The sequence below is a fragment of the Haliaeetus leucocephalus genome, unplaced genomic scaffold (genome assembly GCF_000737465.1).
Source record: "Haliaeetus leucocephalus isolate CR32 unplaced genomic scaffold, Haliaeetus_leucocephalus-4.0 Scaffold526, whole genome shotgun sequence".
Classification (NCBI taxonomy): domain Eukaryota; kingdom Metazoa; phylum Chordata; class Aves; order Accipitriformes; family Accipitridae; genus Haliaeetus; species Haliaeetus leucocephalus.
The window spans coordinates 2,906,529-2,930,173 of record NW_010972962.1 but is presented as its reverse complement, the minus strand read 5'-3'; the positions used below and the strand labels follow the sequence as shown (position 1 = coordinate 2,930,173).

At 35.4% G+C, this 23,645-nt stretch overlaps 1 protein-coding gene across 3 annotated transcripts in view; it reads right to left on the bottom strand.

The window, feature by feature from the left end:
• The window catches only part of UBR2 (ubiquitin protein ligase E3 component n-recognin 2), a 59,725-nt gene that overhangs the window by 22,126 nt on the left and 13,954 nt on the right, over window positions 1-23,645 (bottom strand). The window contains exons 6-24 of one of the 3 annotated variants that reach the window (XM_010576455.1): window positions 22,898-23,036; window positions 21,144-21,206; window positions 19,797-19,917; window positions 16,449-16,556; window positions 14,690-14,778; window positions 13,912-14,010; window positions 11,234-11,397; window positions 11,047-11,146; window positions 9,879-10,007; window positions 8,925-9,108; window positions 7,799-7,860; window positions 6,887-6,997; window positions 4,916-4,981; window positions 3,422-3,544; window positions 2,985-3,048; window positions 2,561-2,685; window positions 1,220-1,272; window positions 815-917; window positions 192-240 (exon numbers count right to left, since the gene is read on the bottom strand). In XM_010576455.1, coding sequence (XP_010574757.1) covers window positions 192-240; window positions 815-917; window positions 1,220-1,272; window positions 2,561-2,685; window positions 2,985-3,048; window positions 3,422-3,544; window positions 4,916-4,981; window positions 6,887-6,997; window positions 7,799-7,860; window positions 8,925-9,108; window positions 9,879-10,007; window positions 11,047-11,146; window positions 11,234-11,397; window positions 13,912-14,010; window positions 14,690-14,778; window positions 16,449-16,556; window positions 19,797-19,917; window positions 21,144-21,206; window positions 22,898-23,036 — 1,952 coding nt within the window. Of the gene's footprint in view, window positions 1-191; window positions 241-814; window positions 918-1,219; window positions 1,273-2,560; window positions 2,686-2,984; window positions 3,049-3,421; window positions 3,545-4,915; window positions 4,982-6,886; window positions 6,998-7,798; window positions 7,861-8,924; window positions 9,109-9,878; window positions 10,008-11,046; window positions 11,147-11,233; window positions 11,398-13,738; window positions 13,838-13,911; window positions 14,011-14,689; window positions 14,779-16,448; window positions 16,557-19,796; window positions 19,918-21,143; window positions 21,207-22,897; window positions 23,037-23,645 lie in introns of those variants that run through there. The other 2 variants (XM_010576454.1, XM_010576456.1) reach the window with 2 other exon arrangements.

The following is a 23,645-nucleotide window of genomic DNA, read 5'->3' as shown; positions in this document are numbered from 1 at the left end:
ATAAGCTGTTCAGAAGGCTGGTTCCATGACGTATCAGATTTCTGTATATAACCAGGGAGACGTGAGGGAAATTGCTGCATTTTCAACCAGTTTCTGGCTAGCCCAAGAATAGGATGCTAGTCTAAGTGCCAGGGCAATACACAGTTTATAGGTGCTTCCCTCTTCTCCCATCTTCTCTCAAAAAGAAATACCTGTATCTTCTCTGTTCTGTCTTTTCAGCTTTCTTTGTGCTTCCTCTGCCTGAAATAGAAGAATGATGCCAATATTACTCAAAACCTGTACAAATATAAAACTAATAAAAAAGCATTCATGCTTTATTACATTGTTACTGATTCTTCCCCTTTTTCCCAGCCTTAAATAAAACAAGAAAGCTTCCATGTTTTTGCAGTTTGTCTTACATTCTACTTGTAAAGTAGGGCATGTATCTTCAAAATTAATCTTTCACCTTGAGTCAGCCTGGATTCTTTTACTAGCATAAAATTATAAGACAAGTCTGACCTAAAATGGTAATTTCCATAAAGATAAGCAAAAATACATATTGTTTAAATACTTTCAGTAAAATAAGATGTAAGAGAACCCACAGACAATTCTTGAAGGACCACTGATTTCAGCAGCTCTATATAGGGCACAGCATCCAGTGGCACAAAAATCACTACAAAGTCTTGGGCAAATTCTGTTAACATTCTCAAATAAGTTAACTTTTAAAAGTCAACTTTTAACCAGCTGATAATACTGCTTCACAGAATTAAGCTTTGGAAAAAAGCAAAACAAAAAAGACATAAAATAAAAACCAGAAAGTTAAATTACTAGTTACCTTTGATTGCTCTGCCCTTGAAAAGTGGTAGAAATACAGATTGAAGTTCCTCGCACATTCTGGTTTTAATTCATACAGCCCTCTGCCTGTTAATCCAGGTTTCCTACAAAAAAAAAAAAAAAACCCCAAAAAATAAAAACCCAAACCAACGAAATAAAACCAATCAAAACCAAACATGTTCATTGGTTATTAACATCTGAGCATAAATGGTTAACTAAAACAGCTAAAAAACACTGCTCGACAGGTATGCTAGAAATCAGATAAGTAACAGTATTAAGAATGATGCACATGAGTGAAGCCATGGGAAAACACCACGACCCAGCCCTCTTTCTTCTATCCTCTCATTTTCACGAATTTAGATATTCCATTTTTAAAGCTGAAATATTAGAATAAAGGGCAACATACTTGAAACATGCCACTTCTTCAATCACACTTTCCATTCCTGTCTCTCTGTTCTCCTACATTGAGTGAAAGGCAAGACAGTGTGTTACTGTAGTTCTTGGGTTAAACACATTCAAATATCATACAAAACCAGATAAGCATGCAAAATGAATGTAGCACAAAGCCATTTTACTGGCTCTCAAGAAAACACTAAACCACGTAACATGAAAATACATTCAGAAATACCACCTCTGCAAAAAATATTTTTAAAAAATCATGCCATTTTAAATGCTTAATTTTTACTGGTCTTCTGTCATAATAAAGTTGGACGTAACAGTAACAGAAGAAAACTCTAAGTTAGCTTACTCAGCTGTCTTAGGAATAGACAGTCAATATGTCTGGTTTCTAGGCCTTTAAAATGAAATAAATACAGGAAAGCTAAAAAGACATGTCACTGAAAAATGGTAAAACCACCATAAAAGGCAGCAGGAGAAATCTGCCCAAATATGTAACACTACCTCATATACAAATTACCATTTCATATTCCCATCTCCTTCCTGCAATACATATTCATAGCAGTTAACAGGCGTGGGAAGAAGTATTTAAGACTGACAATACAATTTAGAACTCTAGCTTAAATCCTAGTTTGCTCTTTCATCCAACCTTAAATTATTTTTAAAAAATCATAATGCTACCCTAAAATTTGACTTTTCAAATTGTTTAAGTTTAAAATACTTAGAACAATTATTTCAAAATTTATCATTAAAAGTACTACCAGTATAGTTAAAGATTAACTTTTGCATTTTGACTACCTTCAGAAATTATGTATAAAAATTACTTCAAAAACATTCTAAAGAAAAAAAAAAAAGCTTTGCTATCCTACAAAACTACTCATACCAGAATTCAGATAAATGCTTCTGTCCATGCAAATGAAGCATTTATGTTACACAAGTCATTACACTGTGTCTGATTCCATGTCTTTTCAATTATTGTTAGGCTTTAAAATATAACAGCTTATATTTCTGGATAGCTCCAACAACCCACTTCCATACCACTATTCAGGGTTTACAAGCAGACTGCAGAGACTGCCAGCCAGATGGCCTGATAAGAAACGGTATTAAAAAGAGAAAAGAGGTGAAGAAGCTCTCAGGCTCCTGCCTCTTTCATATGTTGTTTCTTTTTCTATAGCTCTTTCCTACCTTCTCCATGACAACTATTAATCTGTACTCATGCTAACCTTGCTCTTAGCATAATCATGCTGCTCCCATTCCACATTAAGTGGCATAAACTTGCATAGAAAAATTTTCAGCAATCAGCCTTATAAAGTTGAAGTTGCTTCCCCCCACTCCCACCCAAGTTACTTACATCTTCAGGTAATGCCTTTACCAATTCACTGTGAGCCATTGGCCTGATGCTCAGCTGATGGATGATCTCTCGTTTGATTTCATCTGTTGCATTTACCTGTCCTATTCCAGGACTGAATCTTTCACCTGTAAAAAGAAAAATACAACATTTTTCTTAGGATTTTAAGCATTTATTTCTCTTCTTTTGCAACTTAAAGGAAAAGACTGGATAACAAGTGTCTTCTGTGAAATTTGGTGTTCACCCACCAGTGTTCAAAAATTCATTACATTCATCAGCTAGTTTCAAGACTTTTCTCCTAGGAGAGAAGTCAGAACTACAGGAAGTTCAAAATAGAACTGAACTTGAGATGACAATGAAGGATGCTCATTCCAGACCATTAAAGAGACTAAATTTTAAAAATTAATTAAATGTCTTCCAAACTTACCAACAATCATTATAATGAGGTATAGCATCTCTTCTATAAGAGTGTTATTTTGTTGAACAACATCCTGAATTAAAATAAACAAACAAAAAAAAGGAATTTACATTTTTCAATTAAGGGTAAAAGAATTATTCCATATGCTGAAAATATTTTTTCAGTGTTTCAAAACATTGCCTGTTTTCACCCAAATTAAGCTATGCTGAAATGCAATTACAACTGCCTTAAACTTCTTAAACAATGCAAAAATTATGCATCAGTTTTTGAATTTACCAGTTTGACAGGTAAAAATATTTATGCATATTTCAAACTGGTCAAACGAAATTAAAATAGGATAGGTTTTGCTTTTTTTATCAAGAAATTGCACAGTCTCAGTACAACAGCATCTGATACACTTCCAAAAAAAAATTGCAGATTTTCTATTGCAGTAGTACATAAAATACCTTGTTAGTATTTTCTGTGCTAAATCTTTTGCCATAGTCTGGAGTACTAAATATCTGATAAAGTTCAAAGCGACTCAGCATTATCATCAAGAAGTGGTTTGGATCCATCATAGACACACCTGTCTATTAAAGAAAAAAATGATTATAAACAGAAAATAGATTGGGTGTTGTTATAGAATGTTTGTATATTCATATACAATGTTCACAGTCTATTCTTTATGAAATTCATTCCTCTCTATCCTGGGCATGAAGATTTAGTTACTTAAGTTTACTCCCTTAGGACTCCAATAACACAACTGACAGCATGTTTGACAAGTAGGATCCTATGCTTTATCAATAATTTCTGATGCCCTTTTAAGTGTAAAATATTCAGGGTTATTCATTCTATCTCAAATACTCTAAATAAAATTCAGTGGAAGACTTTTGGTTGGTTGGTTTTGTCTCTACAATCCTGTTCCTGCTGGCTCAACTTTTAGAAGGCATAATATCACTAAGTATATAGCACAAAGATTTTAAAAACAAATTCCAGTCCTCAAAACAAAGACTGAAGACTTTAGCAAGACTTTCCAAACCTCCTGGAAAGAAGAATACTAATGTTTCAATGTAGCCACAAACATTTATTTCCATTTTAGAAAACTACTGGCCAAAGTTTTTTCTGTTTATTAAACAATGTATCTAAGTTAGCCAATAATAAATATTTGATGTTAATTTACTATTGCTAATGGGAGCATCTTCAGGACAGAATAATTTCCAACAAAACTGAAGGATATCTACCCAAATGGGTAGCTGCAGATGATCATTAAAAATTAGGGGCAGATCAATCCTCAAGGCAGTATGTCTGAAAGCAGAAGTAACTCAGGACATTTGCACCACGTTGGGTATTGCTAACTCTAGGTAAGATTTGAGGGAGTTCCTGAGAAACGATTTTGTCGTCTAGGGGAACTACGCACCCGGAGCTGCAAATTTTAACTTTCATCACTCTCTGTGTAGGAGTAATGTATCAGACCTCTCTGTGTCAGAGCTAAGTAGACTGCCAAATTTGAAAAATCTCTTCTGAAGGAAAAAAAAAAAATTTAAAAAATCACAAACTACTATATGGGGTTCCACTTTCCATCCAGCATTTTAGATGCCAACTTTGAAGGGAGCAAAAACAACAGATACACTGACTACATTACTGAAGACCATTACTCACACAAGTGCCAGTACAGCACAACCCATTAGTTAAAATATTATATTCTTGACGATGTAGCATTACATACATGTTACGCAGAAAATTCTGCACTTTCCACAGTATATTTAAAAAACAAGGATTACAACAACAGTATTTCCTTAACAAATTATCCTATAAAGACAGAGGTACAATAAAACATAAAAGTCCTTCCACAAAAATTGACTTTTTCCCTTGTCATTAAAAGGTTCTGATGGAGCTAAAAAAAAATGTACACATATCCTGAAAATGCTTAATAAAAATGCAAAGTTATACAATGTGGTTACCTGAAGCATTACTATGTCCTTGTCAAACATCTCCCTCCTGCACTTAACATTATGGTAGTAATAAATCTGAAACAAAAAAACCCAAACCACAATAATTAACAAACACCATATTTAATCTAAACTTATTTTCATTCTGGAAAAATAAACTTTGTTACACAGTATTAGTAACAAAAATGAATCTGTGATTTGAAAAAATTATAAAAATGTATTTGTATGCAAAAATCATTTCTATATAGCACAAAACAAGCATAGTTGTTGGCTGGGTTGTATTGATCTAATGTCTAGATTGCATACACTTAGAAGGAAAAATCTTGTGGACCTCTTTGGGCGTTTGAATGCATCTACTTGTTTCACAATTAACTGTTCGAAATTCACAGGAGAGAAAGCCTTTGCATTTGCAGAAATGTTCTTTCTTTGCTCCATGAATTGCTCTTTAATTATTTGAGACATAATCTTTCAGGAATTGCCAGTTTCAGCAAAATGTTAATACTGTGATAGAATCATAGTTAACCCAAACCATCCTGGGAGTGAACTCAACAGCACTGCAGCAAGCAGTAGCAACACTGCAATGACTGCATGGCGCTGAAATGTGGGAAAGGTTGATTCTACCACAATTAAGGAAAAACAAAGAGGGCTGTCAAGTTCCTCCCTGGGACTAGGAACAATCTTCAGTGTGCTAAACTCTCCTCTAGAGAGACACCATTTCTCACCAGAATTACATGGAAGACAGCTAGCTAGGCATGCCTTCCCTCTCTTCCCCACACTAACAATCCACACATATACATGCCCATTCCAATCTTCTGGGAAAACACCCAAAAGGAGCTGGCTGAACATAAGCTCTCCATAGCCAAAGGAAAGAGTAAGGACTTCCCGACCGTGGGAGCCGTATTACCTAAACTAAAGCAGGCTCTTAACTTCAAGATGCTGACAGCCAGGGGAAATTAACAGAGAGACTTATTTCTCCATCAAAAGCTATGCTGAAATTTCAGATTTGATGTGTGTCTACAGCGATATGGGTGCTGCTATAATTGTACATAACTAGACCTCCTTTTGCTTTAATAATGACAATAAAAGACATCACCTTATGAAAATCCTTCAAGTTAAGAGGTAAGAAGTATCAGAATACAGTATGTTTGAGCAGCTTAATTCAACCTCCTGGTACACATGCATTGCAAATATCTAGTGAAGGTGGGGGCTTGTGGGAAGGAAAGAAGTTTCTTGCAAATAAATCAAGTTAACACATCACAGAACTAAATCCTACTTCTGTTGTAACCTATGTCTTGCTGAAAAAATCACTTCAGATGATCACCCTGGTGGGTGGCACTGACACCACAGCACCTGTTTTATAGCTGTTAAGCTTGAAACACCTAAGACCTAATTTGTACAAACACAGAGAACATAAGTTTAGAGATGGATGGAGCTAGTCTCCAGAAGTATGAAAGAAGTATGAGAGATAAAAGCCAAGAAACACTCAGTTCTACACTGGTTCTAATGCTTTTGTGTGGTCTTCGGATTTCAATTACTTTATAAACATAAATAGTAATAATATCTTAACAGCGCTTATTTTTATATTTGAGACACTTTTATGTGAAGGTGATGAATGCATTACCGAATATGCACAGATCTAATTCTCCACTTCATGCTATTGTTGGACAGTATACAGTAAAAAGGCTAGCAGTCATTAACTGCATTATACTAAAACTTCTTTAGGCATAGAGCATTAAGTTCACTGAGCACTGTAGCAGTCCTGAAACAAAAAAGCAACTTCTGACTAAGACATCAAAGACCAGTTTGAAAGCAAACATACTCAAATGATGTGAGTACTGATAAAAATGCCTATCTTGCATTGCCTTCTGTAAGATTTACATAAGTGAAATTTGAAATCAATACAGAAAGGAGAGGGTTTGAGGTCCGAAATTATCTTGGAGGAGTTAGCAGAAAACAGTGATTCTACAGCTACTATCTACTTACCTGATTAACAAGAGAGAACCCATTTCTTCTCCACATCCCTGCGTGCACTTGGGCACATAGGACTAGGCATCGTAGAGGATGTTCTATTAACATAGGTGGGCTAAGTTCACTCTGCATTAAGAAAATGCAATATTTTGATATATACAGAGAAAATAAAAGAAAATGGGACTGAGATGAAGGAGGATGGTATCTGTGATCATGAAAATATTTGGGCAATACAAAAGAGAAGTAAATCCAACACACATATTACAAAAGTTCGATAAGCCTATTCACAATCTATCCAATCGTTGTTAACCAACCTTACATTCTGTCTTTGCTCCACAGAAATACTCCACAAGGGCTTTAGTTTATTCTTAAAGACAGTAGGTTTTGTATTTTAAAACATCAACACCATCAATTTAATAACATCATCATTTGTTTTCTTTCACTCAAAGGTTAAGTACTACTACTTTCAAAGGACACTGAGATTTCTTCTCCCAGTTATGTTTTCTCCTCTTTTAATTTATCTTACTCTTTTTAACTGCTTCTTAAAGAAATAGCATATCAATAAGAACATGCAGGAAGCAAGAAACAGTTGGGGAAGAAAATTAGAACCTAGGCTAAGGAGAAGGTATCAGATCCTGCCAGGAGTTCCTAGAAACAGTTTCCTCTACAAGAAGGTAATGCATGAAGAACATAATACAAAACTTAAGCCTGAGTCTTAAGGTATTTAAGAGAGCAATACTGATTGCTTATGCTCCAGTCATTAATATCTAGATATTAATCTTTTAAGAGGTAATTTTATCTACTGAAGACAGTCTCTTCATAGCAAAAACATACTTTGTTTTATTTAATAATATCCTACACTTACTTGACCAATTTCACATTCAGCATTAATTATATTTAATTAATATGCTATATTTAATTACATACCAGGGGTAGCAGCTCTGGAAACTTATATGCCACTTCAGTTTTACTCAGCAAAACATGCAAGCCTACATAAATACATGAAACAAATACATACATAATATTACACACAATATTTTATACAATTCAAATAGGAAAAAAAGGTCATCTAATTTACTATTGGACCATTTTCTAGACACAGCTACAAGTAAGTCTGCAGATTTATCACCCTGGAGCTACACAGCTATCTCCTGAAGAGACATGTTACAAAGCATATATTTTAGGAGAATTAAAGTTTTCCCATTCTATCTGTATAAAACTTGCAGTACAAGTGAGATTTTTGCCTTTTTTTTTCACTCTGTCATGTCCCCTCAGCAACAGCCAAGAGTCCTTGGTCTATCAGGACAAATTATCAACAACAGATACCTCATCCTTCCTATCAGTCCTTAGAGGTTTATAAAATACCTCAGGAACTATAATGAGACCCCTACGAAATACATAAGGGTTTTCTGGTTTGCTTTGTTTTAAAGCTACAAGAGTTTTGCTTAAAGATTCAAACATTCAAAGTTATACAACACTGAGCTGCATAGTATTTTACCCAAGAATTACCTTTTTCCACTTCATTACCTGTGAATTTGTTTTTCATCATATGACTTTCTGATTCTGTAAACTAAAAGTCATCGACCTTTTTTCAACACAGCTGCTGAATAAGATAGGCACAATATAAAGAGAAAGACGTAGCTTAATTTTCTGGTGACACATCTGTTTGATAAATCTGTTCTCTAACAGAATGTTGATTAGTCTATTCAATCTGACAGCTAAACATATTTTAAAACAGGCAAGTACAGTCCACACTTTGTTGCATTTCTTTTGCATCACTCAAGTGGCAAAAGCAGCAGTAACTGCCTACAACACACCTCACGGACAAATCCAGAGGCATAAGACAATCTTCCCCCAAGCCTGAAACAATAACAACTTCTCCAATGCTTGGGAACATTTTGCCTAGAGGCTATCAAACAAGCTAGAAAATGGCCCAAATGCATCCTATTCAGGTTTTAAACAACTGTTGTGTGGTTCATTATGTACACACATACACAAATCGCATTTATACAATATTTTTCATTTCCTGAAATATTTTTTAACTGGTTCATACCTGCAAGTAAACGAGAAACTGGGAGATGAATGCTAACTTTTTCCTGAGAAACACAGTATCTGATGGTCTCAACTGAATGTCCACACATACTGAGAACAATAGGCTGTTCTCCATCAGTAAAACCACTATGACACTGCATCAACACTGTCAGGCATTTCTTATAAGCTTCAATTAACACTTTTTCCTAAAAGAGAGATCACAGTTTACAAAGATTATGAAAAAAAACAGAGCTCTGCAAAATAATACAGCCAATGTAAAAATGTCTAACGGGTCTGGGGGTTTTACCTTTATTAACAGTCCTGCAAAATTAAGATAAGGAATCCAACAAAAGGAGCTGAATTAAGGGGGACACAGACTGCGAAACTTATACCAGTATGTCTGATTAGAAAAACACCCACTAGTATTTTTTTAATTTTTTTTCTGTAACTAATATTATGGGAACTTTCTGAGCAATGATCGTGCTAGGCTGGTGAAATCTGCACATTAACTAACAGTGACAGATTAAAGCCAGCATGAATGTTCAAATATTCTAGGATCACTTGTTCCACAGCCATATTTTACCATGCTTAAGTTCTGTACTCCTAAAACTTGAAACACTTATGGAGTAGAAACCCAATTTATAATCAGGCAGCATTTGGTAGGTCCAGGGCCTTCTCCTCTATTCCCTCTTCTCTGAAAATTACAACCTGAGCGTGTTGTGAAGATCACAACTTTCAGATGTGTGATAGAACTCCCTGCATGATTTTTTAAAAGACTTAACCACATTATTATGAATTGGTCAGTTCAAGCCATAAAAGATGTGTTTAAATACAGGAAAGATTTGCACTTGCTCAGAGAAGACGATCTTGGCTTATGGTGCAGTTATGTGTTTAGGTCAACTGTTACACATATTAAAGTTTGGGTTTCTTCCCCCTTCACATATTCACATGGAAAAACAATTCAGAAGGAACTTACATCTAATGCACACCAGTCCTGAATCATTGAAATAACAAGTGTTAATTTCATCTGCAATGTAAATGCTGCTTCCCATTCTGGTTCCATTTCTATGTGTTGTCCTACTTGACGAGTTATTGGATCCATACCCTGTAACAAAAAGAATTATGCATTTCAACAATATATCACTGAAATACATTGACAACATTAGCATAAGTGTGAAACAGTGGTTACCTGTCCTTATAATAAATATATTGTTGCTACAACAGGAAAAAAGTAGCTTGGGACCATCTGAAAAGGAATTACACGCATCGAAATAATAACAAGAAAATGAAACAGGAATTGGAACAGAAGAATACTGGGACAAGAAAAGTTTTGGATGAGCTCTATTTATTATTAACACCTGTAGAGATTAAAGTATTCCGAGCAGTACAACAACATTTGCATACATACATTATCTTACATACCCATTTTGGTTTTGAATGTATTTTCTAGGGATGTGCTATTAAACGCAGTTAAGTACCAACTAAAGACTGGGTACTACAGTACCTAATCAATTCCTGGCATAAGAAGAAAAAAAAACCAGCATGATCTGAGGATTACAATATATTCAAGAGACTATCATAAACAGACTAACAAAAGTACTGAGAAAGGTATGCTACTGAAGTACTGAAAAATGGAAGTGATTCTGATTTGTCCTTGTAAAAGCTGCATTGCTTTTAAAATACTCCTCTTAAGGTAACACAGCACCTTAAAAAGGCGCTGGGGAAAAAAACTACAGCAAAGAGGTCTATTTGTATGTCAGGAACTATATATTCCTCAATACAAGGAGCAACTGCTGACACAAGCAGTAACTGGAGCTCTCGCTAAGAGGGAAAGTTGCTTAAGATGGACCAGATTTCACTCACACAATTAATTGCATCTTGTCTGCCTCTACAACTGCAAAATATGCCCCAAATGACATTTTTCTTTTTGAACCACTCTTCCTTTTTACTGCCCTCTACAACAAACCAGATTTAAAAAAACTTAGGTGAGATGCTATGTTTCAGGAAAACATGACAACTCCAAAAGTTATACTGTACTGAAGGTATAAAATGGAGAGTACATTAAATTTCCTCCATTTTTATATCATGATAGCTAACTTCCTGCTTTAATTTTGCAGAATTTTATAATTCACAGACTTACATACCTGCATACATTTGAGTAATTCTAAGAAGGCATCAAAACCCTCTAGGAACTTGTGCCTCAATTCATCTGACCACTCAGTTGGCTTACTTATCAACACATACCTGGGTACATTAGAAAAAGATGCAAGTGTTAATTTTTTTTTTCTCGCTCCTCAATTGATCAAATCAGCACATAGTTAATATACTTACTTGAGATCCAAAATAAGGCTCTGAACACGCCTGAATTTGAAAGCCTGCAGAGCAGTGTAACGTTCAAACTGAAACCTGCCTTGGATGTCACGGTGCCTTAAGTGGTCCATAAAAGTTTTGATGATAGTGGTCATGAGATTTTCTTCTGTTATTAGCATTCGAGCCTATGCCAAAGTACATTGAAATTTGCTGTAATTAACAGACACAGCTAACAAGAGTTTCACACTGCACCATGAAGTTTATAAAAAACATTATTTTTTTATCCAAAGTAGTGACATCAATAATTAAAATGGAGGAACACATTGAAAGCCAATCTTCCAAACAGTCACAGAAGAAAAAAAAGTCATCTAGCCAGAAATTATCATAATCCAGATCTCTTTCTTCAGATTCCTTCTGTACAGAAGTTTGACTACAGTTAGGCTCCTACTGACCTATATAATTATGGCACAAGACATATATTATTATGTGTCTTATAATTAACTTGTACCTCCCTTTAAGTATATGTTGTCTCCTCTCGTATAATTAAAGTATGAGCCCTTTAGGGGAGTGACAGCTCTTCTGTTTTCTGTTCACAAACTGTCAAGTGCTCTGGTGAACAGAGTGTCTTCTGAACTGCTAAGGAACTGTATAGTGCAATTTCCACATGGAAATTATGTGAAATGACTTACAATTCCCCTCAAGGGCTACTGCGTATATCCATGTGTTGTAGGAAACAAATCAACAGGCATCACAAAGTCTGACAAAGATCATCTTCCACACCCAACTTAACCCAACTGCACAACGGAGTAAGGGGCACTAAGAAGTTACTGCCATCTTGTACTTGTGAGCTCTTCCAGAACTCCCCCATTCTGTTAGTTCTCCAAGATAAACGAGATGAGTCTTGCAGTTCTCAGATTTCATGAGGATTTTATGATGTGGCTGGTACATTTAAGAAGACTGGCCGCTCTGATCTACCTCAACGACACTGTGGTTGTTGACTAGATCTTCTGGGTTTTACAGTTGCTAATGACACTCCAAAATACAGTTTCTAAAATGCTACTGGAGGGGGGAGGGAATCTAATGGTTAACATTCTCCCCCCCAAAATAACCAACCACCCATCTTCCCTCAAACCAAAAAGCCTCAGTTACTTGAGAGCCCAAACTCTGAAATTACTAAGATCAGTTTGAAAATGTTACTGGTGGGCAGTGGGGTGGTTTTACATTCTTCAAATTATTAATTCAGTTAAGAATGAATGGCTCTAAATATATAAAAAATAATCCTTAATTCATATGGTAGGAGCTTATCATAATTACTTTCATGTCATCAGTCTATTCTATCCTTCTATAAAACAGTCAAAACCAATTTGCTTTACTTTTTTTGCATGCTTTTGAAACAGAAAACATATAAAAGGGACACTGCAATTATTCTCCTCTAAGGAAATGTTTGAAATTCCTTTAAAAAAAAAAAAGTATTAATACATATATTCCACCAGCTCATCTGCCAAAGGAAAAATAATACCATAACTATTTGAATAATACTAGTTGGTTAAGTCTAACTGTAAGTCTGAATATTGGCAACACTCTTATTGACAGCATCAAAATTAAAAGTAGTAACACAATATTGCCCTGAACCATGGAAACAAAATCCTAAAGTCTTGTTGAACTCCCATGAATAACATCCACTCCTAGGAAACTGAAAAACAGCTTTGCTCAGTATCATAACTGCCATGCTACTATTGAATTTTAGAGCTCAATTAAGCTGATTTAATCTGGAAGGATTCAGAAGCATTCATTTTTCAAACAATTCTGACTATGAAATTCAGACTATTATTTCCAGTACAGCTCCAAAGTTTAATTTGTCTAGTTCATAATATAAGCAAAGACAGACTTATTTTGAGACTGGACCAAAAAAAGATGTTTCCCAAACAAGCATAAGCTTGTGAAAGACCAGCAGAGTTAGTGAGCTGGAAGAAGTAACAGTGCCTGAAGCACTGTAACAAAAATTAACTGGAAACCTGAAAGCGGGCATCGTCTGAGTCTAGAAGTACCAAGGAAGTAGGGAACATCATGAGACGATTCTTGCTTGCACTTGTGTTGATTGGAAAATTAACATAAAGTGGATCATTTATAAAACTGCACCAGAACGGTATGCTCTGAAACTGTGATATGCAAACCGTCATGCAGATTTCTACAAACAGTAACTGTGGCTCGGTATGATGAGGAATTTAAATGTTATGTGTGTGTCTAAATAAACATTTAAGTACATTTCTAAAAAAAGCAAAAGAAAAATGTAAAAAGAAAAACCAAAAATACCCAGCCCACTCTGGGAAGTCAGACTCAAACTTTGCAATGCTGAACGCTTTAACTCCTAAACCCACAGCAATGTATGTAAACAGTCTGACTGCTGTGCAGCAGCAGTGCCCTGCATTTCCACAGTAATATTAAAGAAATCCACAGTCTTGATTCAAGAACCTTGAGTGGCTTTTAACAGATAAAGATTTCCTTTTTTGGTCTTTTAGTACTTACAAGAGAAGGCACTGTGAATATCTGTATCGAGAGGTCAGCAATTGAGAACTCTCTGTCGTGGTCATCTTTCATAAAATCACTCTGCAATCGCTCATAGTTCTATTAAGAAGGAGGCAAAAAAAGGCAAGGAGTGCCAACTATCAGTTTTTAAAAGAAAGACAGGCACTACTCACCAGAGTAGGTACAGTGAAGAGTTGGACAGACAGAGCAGCCACCGATACTGCCCGTTCGTGATCATCCTCCATATAATCTCTCTGCAACTGCCGGTAATTCTAAACAACAAGGGGAAATTCACCTCTAATCCATACTGACCTGATTTTTTAATTTAAATGTCTGCTCTGGGAGACTTTAATGCCATGAAAAAGGGAAGAGTAGCTCTTACGGATTATTATATAGGTATTTTGTACAAAGAACATGACAACTTAATCTGCTCACACGTGAGATCTACTCACTCTCATTTTCACAATAAAGGCTAGTATGTTATTTTCTACTCAGAAAAGTTATTTGTCTTCAGCAGAGTGAGCAGAATTTTGCAGTGCTGATTTAAAGCACTTCAAATACTAGTTATTGCAGAAATACTAATCAGCATAACTGAATTTCAGCGCTGTTTCTGAGTAGTGCTGTAATAGCTTACACCTCAACAATGAGAAGCGATTAGCTCTTAAGAAGTGATAGCCTGCACAGTTGACGGTGAAGACAAAAACATCTGAACAGCTTTAGTTCTGGGGAGCCTGGAAAGCCCATTTTCTTCCCAGGAGATGAGATGCCATTATAACTAATATTTTGAAGACAGAAATAAGGTAGTCAGCATTTCATTTCAACTTTTCATTTCCAAAAAAAAAAAGAAAAAAAAATCTGGATAACCGTTCATTTGAAGCACTGTATGCTAACTAAACTCTCTTTGCTAGACAGTTTAAGCATTTAATGGCTTTTTGTAAGAAAGATACTTACTCTTGCAAAGCGGATAGCAAAAAGTTTCTTGTATTTCAAATCCATAAGTAGACTGCTCATGAATAACTGGTGATACACATTTCTAGCTCCTGTCAAGAAAAATGAATGAAATATTGCATGTCACTGTTTTCTATCAACATATTATGGAAACATTTAGAAAAGTAAACTTCTACAGAATGAGGTAAGTGTGCATTTCAGAGCAGAAGTTGCTTTGATTAAGTCTGTCAAGTGGTAGCAAAGGATGAAGAATACATAAAACAAAATTCTTCAAGCAGCATTATTTATTATTCCTGTATAAGATAACACTGAGCTGTTGAATGGGAACATAAACCTTCAAATATAAGGCATGTTAGGCAAATAAGAATGGAACTCTATTCCTCCTTAGGATAAATAGAGGATTTGGATGGCCCAGGGAAAAAAAGAACACGTTATTATGAGAAATCCTGGGAAATGCAATAAACTTTGCTAGTTGCGAACAACTCTGCAAAATAATCAGCTTAGCTATATCTGAATTTCTAGTCTGTCTGAGCAGCATCCCAGAAAATATTATCAATACAAATGAGAACTGACTGTATGTAGCTTGGAAATACACGCACATATGTACCATTTCTTTCTGGAGGTCACTTAAGTCAAAAGCCATTACACCATTTCCTTAATGCAGAGTAACTATGGAACACATGAAAAAGTAGAGAAATATTGATATTGAAGTAGAAATCCAGAAGTTACTCCTTGCTTACATTGAAGACATTATCCTAACAAAACCTGTATTAAAAATGCTGTAATGGTCCACAAAAGCAGTACCTTTCAGATCATGAAATTTGCGGGGGGGGAGGAATCTTGAGTGCCAGGAATTCATTCACACAAGATAAAGGTATTAAATAACAAAACCTAAAGGAATCATTTTCTCCATACTATATCCACTTTCGACCTTTCTTCTTTTATTGCTGCACCAAGAAGTTTCCAAGACAGAATACAAAGAGATGTTACTGCTGTCTAGGATATCTGTACCTCAGAACTGAAGAACAACGAAAGATACTGGGGGGAGGGTAGCAGTCTTAAAAATACTATATTCATGTTTAAATACAGAAAGGACATATATATTGCATCATTCTCGGCCTTCTCTTTGTGCTTCTCTTTCTTATACCTGGCCTTACATGCCCTTTCAGGATATCAAATCAGACACAGAATCCATGATATCCAAAGAAATTAACTACCTCCACTTCCTCAAAATTACAACTGTCTAGTCAATCCCATTATACCAATCAGGCTTTTAACATTTTAAGGGCTCTAAAATAACAGGATGGTAGTTTTCACTGAATGTTCTCAGAACACTTAAGAATACCTCATGAACACAAACATAAGTCAAAGCAGAAAACCTCTGCCCCATCCCTTAATAAGAAGCATTTTGGTAGATAGAATATAGATGCTGAGATCCTATAAAACAGACAAACTCCAAATCTCTGTATTGTTTACTCAATTTCCCTTAACTACCACTGTTATCTGCATATTCAAGTCAGCCTTAATTTCAGACTAATTGGAAAAATTAGATCTAAACCCAGCCCTATCTCCAAATAGTCTTCCTATGTTCTTGTCTGCAATATATTTGGAGTGCATCATGAAGGGACAGATTATAACAGATCAGGCAATTCTATCTATAATACACCACAATAAAAATGATCAAACATTAGCAGATACAGTAAAGGGAAAATTTTTATGCATAGCATTCTTTAGTATTTTCCAGAAGTTGGAGAAAACTCACCTTTCCACAGTTTAGAATCATACAGCATCAGCTTATCCACAAGAGAAGAATTTTCACCATCTGGCCCCTCCTGTAAACCAACCTGACACAATATTCGACGAAGGCCATCTTAGTGAAGAGAAATGATATAAGTTAATTATAGCTTAAATATAAACTTGCACATTATTTTCACATACTGGAATTTTTGTAAGACACAGTAGAAACCATAGGACCCTGTTTTCCTTGACAACTGAATAACACTGCTCATATTTTGCTGAAACACACACAAATATTTTATACCTTGCAAGTTTCACACTAACCTTACGGAACATTAGGAACCTTGTGAAAACTGCCAAACACAGCAATGTGTTTCAAAGTTACCAAATAAAAATGTGCTTTCTTAAAAGTGCTGCTGGCTTACTAATATAAGAAATAAATATGCAGCAGGCTAATTTTCTAGGTTATATTTTTCCTGTTTAAAGTCCTACCAAAAGGAAAATATAATTCATGTATGAAATTACTCATATACTCATGTATGAGTTTTTTGTTTACAGTTACTAGCTGCTATTATTTTAAAGCTTCTCTACATATTTTTTTCTAATGGAAAGCAGGAAGAATTGTTATTATGTGAACATATAAGTTATTATATGCTTGCAGACAAGCCTGCATCTGCAACAGAACACAACACAGACGTGCTTATATTAACAATGTTGAATCTAGCTTAGCACTGCAGGTAATGCATATTCACTAACACAACTATATGACTTATACGCATTAGCCCTTATTTCTGCATGCCGCTTAGCCATCTCAGCATCTTAGATAAGAGTTGGCAGTGGCTTAGTGCCATGTATACCATACCGTGCACTACATGGTGCAATTCTACACAGTCTGTGAACCCCTATAGCAGTTTGGGGTATTTTTTTGCCTTGCAGAGTGTCCTGGTTTCAGCTGGGATAGAGTTAACTGTCTTCCTAGTAGCTGGTACAGTGCTATGTTTTGAGTTCAGTATGCGAAGAATGTTGATAACACTGATGTTTTCAGTTGTTGCTCAGTAGTGTTTAGTCTAAAGTCAAGGATTTTTCAGCTTCTCATGCTCAGCCAGTGAGAAAGCTGGAGGGGCACAAGAAGTTGGCACAGGACACAGCCAGGGCAGCTGACCCGAACTGGCCAAGAGGGTATTCCATGCCATGTGACGTCACATCTAGTATAGAAACTGGGAGGAGTGGGGGCGGGGGATCGCTGCTTGGGGACTAACTGGGTGTCGATCGGCAGGTGGTGAGCAGTTGCACTGCGCATCATTTGTACATTCCAATCCTTTTGTTATTGCTGTTGTCATTTTATTAGTGTTATCATTATTAGTTTCTTCTTTTCTGTTCTATTAAACTGTTCTTATCTCAACCCATGAGTTTTACTTCTTTTCCCGATTTTCTCCCGCATCCCACTGGGTGGGGGGCAGTGAGTGAGCGGTTGTATGATGCTTAATTGGTGGCTGCGGTTAAACCACGACACAGAGTTCGATTCCAACTACTGTTAGGAACAGTAACAAATTAATGGAAACTACCGCATTAGTCAACAAATAGCAAACAGAGACTTACACCTGAAGAACTGACATCCGCTAGAAAGGATGCAGTAGTCAAGCTTGTGACAAAGTTCCATAGCAAGGTTTTTCCCCTTTATTCACTGACAAGAGTTTGACACGCATTTCCCAGCAATCATCCAACCTAACTTTGTGGCACAGCAGAAGACCCCTCCACCTGCCAAGTGCCCTTTGGTCAGGGACATTTGAGTGTAACCACCTAAGCAGTGCAATTCTATCACCCCATGTTACAGATTAACAGTAACAGGCTGTTTAAAAGACTGAGCAGAATCTAGAAGTTTGAATGTGTTTGTTAAAAAGCTAAGGGAAACCAATTTTTTCAAAAGTGCATTTCACAAAACCAGACTCCAGAGTACATTGCAAGACTGCATCCCAAGGTGTGTAAGGCATTTCAAGCAGTTGAGCACGCAGGTCACAGGCAAAACATATGCATAGTGCTTACCATCAAACATTATTTTTGCCCTTCTGAATCATAAAGGACACTGCATTTAATGAAGTAAACTCTGCAGAATTTCAGAAACACCAGACACACACAAATCAAATTATAAATTCAATTATTTCATCTGTAATTTGATACTCCATTAACATATTCAAGTTACTTTTTTGCAACTGTAATTTAGTGCTGAAAATTAGTGACTCTGGCACCTGGCACAAATGACATGGCACAAAATTTGGCTAAAAGAAAATGAGAAAGACAGTGTCTACCTACACATTACACTGAAAGGAAAATTTATCTCAGAAATTAAGTATCTTCATGTCTCTCCTTTCTATTAATACCTATTATTTGCCAGCAACACTGGCAAATAGTTGAACAAACTGCTACCATAACTTTTCAGAAGTTTGATTTATGTATCTATCTTTAAAAATTAACTTATACAAACATAAACTACTTATGTTTCAAAAAAGATAACATGATATAGAGATCCTGTGCCTGAAATCTTGGCTATATTTTCAACTATCAGTCTAATAAAACAATCTCTGATGAAATCTTGCACCTAAGCAGAACATATATGCAATAGTACAGCTGAGTGTGCTTTGCTAGTAAGTCTTGTTAACATTTACAGATGCATAGAACACAAAGTGCATTGGGGACTGTATCTACATTTCTATGTATCAGCAGTTTGACACATTTTCCTTTTATTTTCCCTCATGCTCCACATCTTCACAACTTTATGATTCATCAGGACAAAGGAGGAACCAAGTCAAAATAAACATAGATCCTTCCCATAAAAATTATACTGTGCATCTGGATTCCTTTGAAGAAAGCTCTTTCTAAATATCTGATTAATACTTCATTGGCTTCTATACTTACCCAAAAACCTCCACACATCCTTGCATTTTCTCTGTTGTTCTACTTAGCAAAAAATCTTAAGCAATCACTTTCATCACCATTTATCAAATTACTTCTGAATAATTTTGTTTTATCTAATCAGACAGGTTATTTTCAGCTTACTGCATTCATTTAAAAAGAACTAGGGACTGAAAAATAGCTTGTTGGCATACAGCATTTGACAGCTATTCTCAGCTTCTGTTCAACAGCAGCTAAACAGAAAATGGTATCCGAGAAGACTAAGACTGGTAGCACTTTCATACAGAAGTTGGAACTCTGAACAGTACTCCAATAAGAGAAAATAGAATGAAGTCCAACAAGTTATTAATAGCTTTGCCTTATATATTACATATCTGAAACAAACAGACAAAACTGCTTCAGGAATTCAGCCTGCCTCACAAATATTCTCTAACATGTCTCAAAAAAGTTCAAGTTTGCCCACCTGAATATCCAATAACACTGCCAAGCCAAGTTAGGAGCTTCAGACCAAAGCTCTGATGGGCAACAATAGATGAATGCATAACTTGTACTTTCAATGGCTTTGTCTGACGACTGGTATTTCTCTTAAAAAGAAAAGGAAAGAGGAGGTAATGCATATTTAAGTGAGGACTAGCATATATTTCTGCACAGAAACACGATATTCCTATGATTAATTTCAATAATTTATAATATTAATACATATTCTAATTACTAACACCTACACAGGGAAGAAACAATTACCCTATTAATATTTGAAGGACCTTATTATGCAATACCAACATACTTAGGCCAATCCATTTTCCACTCTTGGCCTCTTATCAACATACACACTGATCTGCTGCATTTTACTGATAAGCAGCCCCATGCCCAGCCCAAGACAGCCATGCACATTTGTTCCTCGCAACATGACACGTAAGTCACACAACAGCTCACCAAGGAAAGAAACTGATTGTCCACTGACTATTTTCAAAAATACAAATTAAACACACAGAGTTAAACAAGAAAGTAATTCCCCTCATCTCTGTGTTAGAAACTTTAATAGTTAAGACATTACACATAAAAGCCGTTTGTTCTTTGACTGCATAGGTGGCAAATGAAAAATACTGCACATCTTTATCTTTAAAGATACTTTAATGTTTTCAAAATACCTTAAATAGTTTAAGGCCAATAACTCTAGTCACAGTATTGTTTTTCAGTGGTAGCAGTATTAATCATATGAAATAAATAGTTAGTGTGTAAGTACTGCACTGCAGCAGTTAAAGAAAAATTAACTAGAAAACAGAAAATATTATTCCCATGTTCTTACATGGAAGAACCTTGTAATATACAGATATTATGAATATATATACACATATAAATACACACATGCAAAATGAAAGTGTATTTCTAGTTTCACACTTGGATTCAATCAGTAACAATTTCCACAGTTGTGGACATGAAAGACAAACAGCTTCATATTATAGCAGAAAAACTAAAATAGTTTAACTTCACTGATCTGAACTAACATGCAATTCCAAAAGATTACATTTGAGGTTCCTGATCAAACTCTGTTTTCTGAAGGGAAAGGTTGTCTAGTAACTTCTTTTTAGGAAATGATTTTGGGTGCAAGGTAGACCATAGTAGAAAAAAACAAAAAGAATGGAGCATAAACCTGTATTTTGATACCTCTACTGTGCATATTGTAAACAGTATCTCCAACACTTTGTATTATTAAAATATGAAGAGTCATTATGGTAACAATATCACAAAACTGTGTAGCAAAGCCTCTTTTTGCTTAAAATTAGGCAAATAAGTAGATAACACTACTTACCACTATTACTGATTTCGCTTGATCGCAGTACTGAAAGTCTCCATATCGAACAGACCTACGTCCCTTTAAATTTGTAAAGAAGTAACATTACCACCAGCTTCTAAACAAGACATTCAAATGCTGTGTTTTACATTAGCAAGCATAAAAGACACAGTAAAAGTTTCAGATGACCATCAACCACTCTTTCTTTCATGCTATTTTCAAATTTTAAAGTACTGTATATAGTTACATACTTGGATTTCCAAAATGCACCATGTACTTCTTAAAAGAATAAAATTATATCGTATATGAAGTTACCTGTTATAGTAAATTTTCTGTGTATAATAGCATTTTTAAGATGTAACCATCACATTTCTTTTATTTAAAATACTGAAAACTTATCTTTAGTACTAATGCATCAATCATTAGTTTTGGTAGAATTTAAAGATATTTCAGACATTTCAATGCCTTTTAAAAAGTAGATATTAAAGCTAATTGGTCTTTTAAAAATACAACTAAAGCACTTTGTTTATTTCAAAACTCAAAGGTTTCCAGTCTTTCTGTACTGTCAATACATACATTAAAATAGATAGTTGATTCAATTCATAGTGTATTAGACAGAATAGCTTACTGAGATTTTAGATCTGGTCTGATGCCAAATCATTGTTTCAGGCATAACCTTCTTATTTCTTTTACATACATACATACATGCATGTGTATATATGCATTCATGTATATATTTAAAAGTAGGACAAGGATCAACAGTAGGGAAAAATCTCCAAAGCGCATCCTACAATACACAGCATGTGCTCAAGTCAGCACATATTCAGGGATCAGACAGGAATCTTTCGGTTACTGATATCACAAAAATAGAGTAGTGATAATACAAAACCAAAATCTAGTTCAGTGTTAAGTAATATAAAGTGGTTATATTTCCTTTTCCACTCACCTTCTTGAAGGACTTTAATAAACCAAAATTACACTTTCATTGCCATTTTGGAAGAGACTTCCTTCCCAAGCCATTCCCCAAAAAAAGGCACGAGCCAACAAAACAATATAAAAGCACACTCATTTTCACAGCAACTGCTTACAGGCTCATGGCACAAATAACAAGATGCAGTTAGTTATCCCTAGAAAGTGTCCCTTTCTTAAAAAAATGCACACAAGCCAGAATACAAACACAGCTGACGGAGTGCTTCTGGGACCAACATATTAGTTGTAATTGTATTCAGCATGTAGTGATTCTGAACTCATTGTTCTTCCTAAATGCTGAATGAAATGCTTTACCTCTTTCTGCCATTATCATCTGACAACTATGAAAAAGAAAATTAAATTTAAAAAAAAAACACAAATAGTTCCGTGACCACCAGAACAAAAGCAGTCAGTTATGGATTTTATCCCTCACAGTTGACTGGTGTTACTCTGAGAAGCATTTTCCATGCTTTGAGCACGTATACAGCCTCTTTCAATGTCAGTTCCCTGCTGTACAGTAAGGGATGAGCTAAAGCTTCTGCCTGTCCTTGACAGAGAAGTGAGAGACACCCTACTATCTACACTCATAAGACTTACTGGAATACAGTTACACTGAAACATACATTCAATATTAGGTCTGGTTTGGACTGCCCAATGAGTTAAGACATTTTAGGGTGGCCTGACACACAGGGCTCAATCACATTAACCACACTCTTTGGGAAGACAAACTAAAGTTAGTGTAGTCATATAAAATAAACATTAGGGTAAGTATAATTAAAAGATCTAGCAATTAATTTACTTACATCTCTATCTACTGTTGTTGCAAAACCAATAGCTTCCTTCTGCGTGCAATTGACAGCCTTCTGCAGAGTATAAATAACTTGTTCATAGGTATGGACTTCATCATTAAACAGCATGCAGTAGTAAGTGTCACTCTTCTCACTTGAAAGCAAGGATTGAATTTATATAATTCAAAGTAATGCAATTAAAAAAATCAACTTCTAGTTTAACAAAGTTTTCCACCAAGCATACAACCCAAGCCTAGGCTTCCTTTGCTATACTGGAACATATCTGAACAGTTTATTTGAAAAGGACTGACCACACCTAACTTCTATAGGAATATGCATCTTCCCTGCAGAATTAATTCCAAAATGAGCAAAGTCTTAAAGACAATACTTAAGTCTGAGTATTATTTTTTAACATCTGTTGATTATGAACTGATAGTTTCCTACTAAGGAAAACACATTTCCTTCCAGCGCAGCTGTGCTCAATACATTCCCCTGTAGCTTCCTAAGAGATTTCACCCATCTTGGCATTATTTTGCCACACCTGTTTCCCCAATATTGCATAAAGGTCTATCAGACAACAAAAACTTGGCAGTCTCTTAAAAAACCCAAACTCCACAATCCTCAAAACCACAACTTATTAAGCTTACATAGATTCAGTACAATCTTTTGATTCCCATCATTTATTTACACAGCATTCTTACTCACACAACACAAAGTAAAAGACGATACTAAGATGTCACAAATGAATCCATGATAACTATGA